The 5,975-nt window shown below is 34.8% G+C and overlaps 1 protein-coding gene across 1 annotated transcript; it reads right to left on the bottom strand.

Moving 5' to 3' along the window:
- Positions 1-2,361: 2,361 nt before the first annotated feature.
- LOC137654123 (exodeoxyribonuclease-like) lies at positions 2,362-2,793 on the bottom strand. Its single transcript, XM_068387761.1, has one exon. It carries the CDS (start codon positions 2,791-2,793, stop codon positions 2,362-2,364), a length of 432 nt encoding a protein of 143 aa, XP_068243862.1.
- Between the last annotated feature and the right edge of the window lie 3,182 nt (positions 2,794-5,975).

The raw sequence follows: 5,975 nt of genomic DNA, 5'->3' as shown, positions 1-5,975 counted from the left end.
CTAATTATTATTGGATATGCATAAAAATTGTATGGTGGGTTGCTGGATAATTGTCGATTATTTTACGACTATAAAATTAAAATTCTGACCCAAAATTTTTTTTTTGAAGGGAAATAAAATCGAAAAAAAAATGTAAAACAATATTTTAGCTAAAAAAATTTGATGATATTCAATCAAAAAAAAAGTAAACAAAATTTTCCGACAAATAAACATCTAGAGGAATCATTACTCTGTGATAGTTCCTTAGTACGTAGTAATTTTGAAAGAATTGGGAAAAAACGAAAAAATGGCAATCACCGGAAAATCGAACACATACCTATATATACGCCATATCTGGCTAAAAAAAAGATAGGCATGGGTAGCCAGATCATCTAGAAACACTTTCCAACACTATAAAAATATAAGTTTTGCGACACTACTTGCCAATTCCTTACGGTAACATGACTAAGCAAAAAAATGCAAAACAAATAAAAAGGGGCACTCGCGGAAAAATGGCTAACATTCTAATATACGACATTTCAGAAAAAAAAATTCAGCCACGTGCTAGGCAAACCATCAAGGCACATTTTCCGACAAATAAACATCTAAATGAATAATTACTCTGTGATAGTTCCTTAGTACGTAGTAATTTTGAAAGAAATGGGAAAAAACGAAAAAATGGCAATCACAGGAAAATCGAACACATACCTATATATACGCCATATCTGGCTAAAAAAAGAAGATAGGCATGGGTAGCCAGATCATCTAGAAACACTTTCCAACACTATAAAATTATAAGTTTTGCGACACTACTTGCCAATTCCTTACGGTAACATGACTAAGCAAAAAAATGCAAAACAAATAAAAAGGGGCACTCGTGGAAAAATGGCCTTTCTAATATACGGCATTTCAGAAAAAAAAAATTTCAGCCACGTGCTAGGCAAACCATCAAGGCACATTTTCCGACAAATAAACATATAAATGAATCATTACTCTGTGATAGTTCCTTAGTTCGTAGTAATTTTGAAAGAAATGGGAAAAAACCAAAAAATGGCAATCACAGGAAAATCGAACACATTCTTACATATACGCCATATCTGGCTAAAAAAAAATAGGCATGGGTAGCCAGATCATCTAGAAACACTTTCCAACACTATAAAAATATAAGTTTTGCGACACTACTTGCCAATTCCTTACGGTAACATGACTAAGCAAAAAAATGCAAAACAAATAAAAAGGGGCACTCGCGGAAAAATGCCCAACATTCTAATATACGGCATCTCAGATAAAAAAAAAAGACATGCACGTGTTAGCCCAACCATCAAGGCACACTTTCTAACACATAAACATGAAAAAAAAAATCAATAATATACGGCAATTCCTTACTACGTAGTAAATTTTTACAAATATTGAAAAAAAAAAACAGAAATTGGCAACCGCAGTTAAATACCCAATATACCAATAACTACGTCGTATCTGACAAAAACAAAGTCACGCATGGGTAGCCAGATCATCTAGACACACTTTCCAACACTAAAAAAGCAAAAGTTTTACGACACTATTTGGCAATATCTTACGGAAAAATTACTTGGCAAAAAAATGAAAAAAATGAAAAAGGGGCACTCGCGGTAAAATGCCCAACATTCTAATATACGGCATCTCAGATAAAAAAAAAGACATGCACGTGTTAGCCCAACCATCAAGGCACACTTTCTAACACATAAACATGAAAAAAAAATGAATAATATACGGCAATTCCTTACTACGTAAAATTTTTTACAAATATTGAAAAAAAACAGAAATTGGCAACCGCAGTTAAATACCCAATATACCAATAACTACGTCGTATCTGACAAAAACAAAGTCACGCATGGGTAGCCAGATCATCTAGACACACTTTCCAACACTAAACAAGCAAAAGTTTTACGACACTATTTGGCAATATCTTACGGAAAAATGACTTGGCAAAAAAATGAAAAAAAATGAAAAAGGGGCACTCGCGGTAAAATGGTCCTCGTGGTGATGAACGACATTTTAACTAAAAAAAAAATCATGCACATGGTAGCCAAACAATCCACCAAGACTTTCCACAACTGATAACCTATACAAGTTGCACCATTCTACGACAATTTCATAATACGTAATAACTTTGATAATTATGCAAATTATCTTAGAAGGGTAAACTCGGTCGCGCTCGACCCCGACGCGTCTCAGAAATCGGGGAAGGAGTACAGCTACAGCAATGCACATCTGGACACTACTAGAGCGTGTAGGGGAGACACCTCCTGCAGGTCGATCACCCACAAATTCAGTCACGGGGGTGAGTCACGTGAGAAAAACCTCTTTTTTTTGACGCTCGGGGTCGCGTACGACCCACCGTACCTATCCAGGGTTAAGATCGCCAACAAGTATGCAAGGATGGCCATCAACTATTTCATATAGCCCTGAGAAATCAAGCTTATTATCTGTTATATAAACATTCATAATTTTGATTTTGATGTTTCCCTTCTCGTCATGTATGTTAAAGAGTTGGGAGTTGGTGTCTTCTCCAAGGGTGACGTCTATTCTATAAGAGACAGGTATGCTGTTCTTGATATAGGTAATCATTCCTCTATAAGGGGATTGTCTCATGAGACTGTCCACAGTATACATTTGGTAACCTCGTATTTGATACTTATTGGCATCTGTATGCTTGGTTTCTTGTAAGCAGATAATATCCAAATCATTTTCAAGGCAGAAATGCTGCACTTCAATATGTTTATTCCTGATGCCATTAACATTCCATGTGAGAATCTTAAGAGGGTGCTGTTCCATTATACTATAGCTTCTGCTTGTGAACTTGTTCTGTCAATATTATGTGTTGACTGCTTAAAATCCATAATGCATTTTATCAAATTGGCCAAAGCTACACCATATGAGTGTTTATCCTCGGCTGACACCTTCTTAAGTGCAGATCGAATATCTTTAACAGAAAAATCCCGAGGCCAAGGATGACCATTCATCACTGTTCCAACAGCTGCTTCTATATCATCAGCAGGGACTTGTCTGTTACTGATGGTGGCTTCATCTGGAATTATCAACTGGCTCATTTTTTCTTCTAGCTCAAGTTGCTTATTTTCTATGGCAATGAATTTCTCTTCTATTGACTCTATTTTCTTAGTGAGCTTTTCTTCAAATGATTGCAACATGGTTACAATTAAATTGTTGTCAGATGGCTGGTTTTCAGTTATCCACGAAGGAGCTGGAAAGTTCAAGTTACTTAATAGGGATTGTTCTGGTGAATTTTCTTGTATGGCATCTGTATTTTCAGACTCTTGAGGTGTCGCAGAACTTTCATTCCCAGGGTGATTTGGACATTTCAGTGCAGTTGCATTGTGTGTACCATAACAATTGGGACATTTTGGTACAAACTGTTCTCCATTTGCGATTTTTTCTTTACATACTGTTGATAAGTGACTTCCAGCACAGTAACGGCATTTGGGGGGCCTATTGCATCCTGTACTTCTGTGGTTCCATTTGGAGCACTTGCCACACAAAATAGGTCTAGGAATATATTTCTCAATGGTGAATGATTCATGAATGTGGTCTAATTCTATACTAGTGGGTATTTCACCTTTTCACCAACCTATCACTTCTCTACCATATCTACTTTTGGTATTCCATACAAGGCCTTGCAAACATGTATATTTTTCTTTAATCCAATCAAGCGACAAATAAGAGTAGAGTCCCTTGATTATGATTTTAACAGTCTCGGTAGTGTTAGGTTTATTCAATATAATCCCTTTATGACCTATTGTTGTTAAATCCGTTACGGTCTTATCACTATCTCCTATCACCATAACACCATATTTTCCAAGTTTGGCACTGATGTGGTATCCATTTTTATGTACATCTGCAATCCACCTGAGTCTCTCGTCCTGTGAAAGCTGACAATCCCAACGAAAGTACATCACTGTATTGGCCTGCGGGAATTGTTGAGATTTTTGATGATTTAAGACACTTGTAACATTATTCTGATCATGTGAAATGCTCAAGTTACTTCTCTTGATCCCTTGATTTTTATCCTCGCAATTTACACGATCACTGACACTTTCATTTCGTTGACTTGTCTTTTTTCTTATTTCTCTTTGTTTTTTTGTTAGATTTCACCAACGTAAATCCATTCTCCTCGTTTCTACTGTTTCCATATCCTTCACTATCTTCATTTTCACCGTTGGATGATTGAGGACTACCATTTTCAAAATAATCAGTGTTTCCCTCACTGTTTACATCACTGGTGGCCGTTAACAGAGGTGTTACTGGCTTCTTAGTTGATTGCTGGTAGGCCGAGGAGCTCGGCTGCGAACGTCTGCCATCACACGTAAACCATGTTGCTAAGCCAGGACGTCCGGATTCATCTGCGATGGGCTTATAGTTGAGAGTGGTGATGACCTCCTCCTCCCGACGGCGCTCTTCCTCCTCCTCAGATCCCAGCAGTGTCTCCTTCATACTGGCTTCCGATATATTCGTGGAGAGAGAGAGAGAGAGAGAGAGAGAGAGAGAGAGAGAGAGAGAGAGAGAGAGAGAGAAGGGGTGAACGGTAGACAAGGAAGGTGGGGAATTGGCAGGTGGGGGGGGGGGAAGAAAAGGATATGGGGTGAGATGACAAGGGACGAGATCTAGGAGGATTAATATGTATTAATCCTCCTGGGACGAGATTAATACATCGAGGTAAAGTTTAACTGTCGTATCAAAGGTCAGTGGTGTGGGATGGGAGGTTGGGATTAGAGAGAGAGAGAGAGAGAGAGAGAGAGAGAGAGAGAGAGAGAGAGAGAGAGAGAGATAATTCACAATCCCTGCATGAATATAATAAATGTATAATCTTTAGATATTTCAGAACCCACTATATCCAACCCTCATATAAATAAATTTTATTGAAAATACGGCAGCATTTATCCGATTTACGCGCAATTAATTTGGAATAAAAAGGAAATAACAAATATTGGTACAGATTATGGTAACTCCCTTCAGTTTCTGGTGGAAACAGTGGATGGAAAACAGAAGTAAAACCAAACCAACAAAGACATTTTCAAAATTTCCAAAATATTTTCTTTTACAGATTGGAGAAATTTTTTTTATTCCTCCCATAAAAACTATTGTTATCACAGCTGAAAGTTTCATGGAAAAATAATTATATCTCCTGCAGGCAACCAATTAGTCTATATTTCAATGGGTATTATTTCCTCTGATTATGGCTCATAATGATAAAACATATTTTTTCGAATCTAAATTGTTCTGCGTTGGAAAAAAAAAACATTGCTTTAAACTTGGTTATACTTTCAACTTTGCGTATGTCTATTTATTTTATTTATTTGTAATGTATGCATTTATTTTCCTAATTATTTGCCATATAGGAATGTATTTCTACTTTACACGTAACTAGTTATTTTCTATATTGAGGGTTTTATTCCATTACTTTTTCAAATAATTATTCAAAATTTCGCAAATTATATCAAATTGATTCACTAAAAAATCTGTAGAACATATATTGATTCAATGCGCAATTTGGAACGGTATTATGTGTCATATGCTTGCTAATAGTTCCAAAGTGAAATTAGTTTTCAATAAAATATACAAACTCAATGTATATATAACTATTACTAATGTTACCTTGTACTGATATTTAGAGATTATGTTCTCATCCGGTTGCACATAATCATTTGTTTTATATATATATATATATATATATATATATATATATATATATATATATATATATATATATATATATATATTGTGTGTATATATATGTGTGTGTATATATATATATATATATATATATATATATATATATATATAATATATGTATATATATTAATCTATATATATATATATATATATATATATATATATATATATATTTATATATATATATATATATATATATATATATATATATATATTAGATAGTTTGCTCATAGGTCATTGTTCTCATTTTTTTATATTTTCTATTTGTG

The sequence above is a fragment of the Palaemon carinicauda genome, chromosome 15 (genome assembly GCF_036898095.1).
Source record: "Palaemon carinicauda isolate YSFRI2023 chromosome 15, ASM3689809v2, whole genome shotgun sequence".
NCBI classification, from domain to species: Eukaryota; Metazoa; Arthropoda; class Malacostraca; order Decapoda; family Palaemonidae; genus Palaemon; species Palaemon carinicauda.
This window is presented reverse-complemented; position numbering and strand designations above follow the sequence as displayed.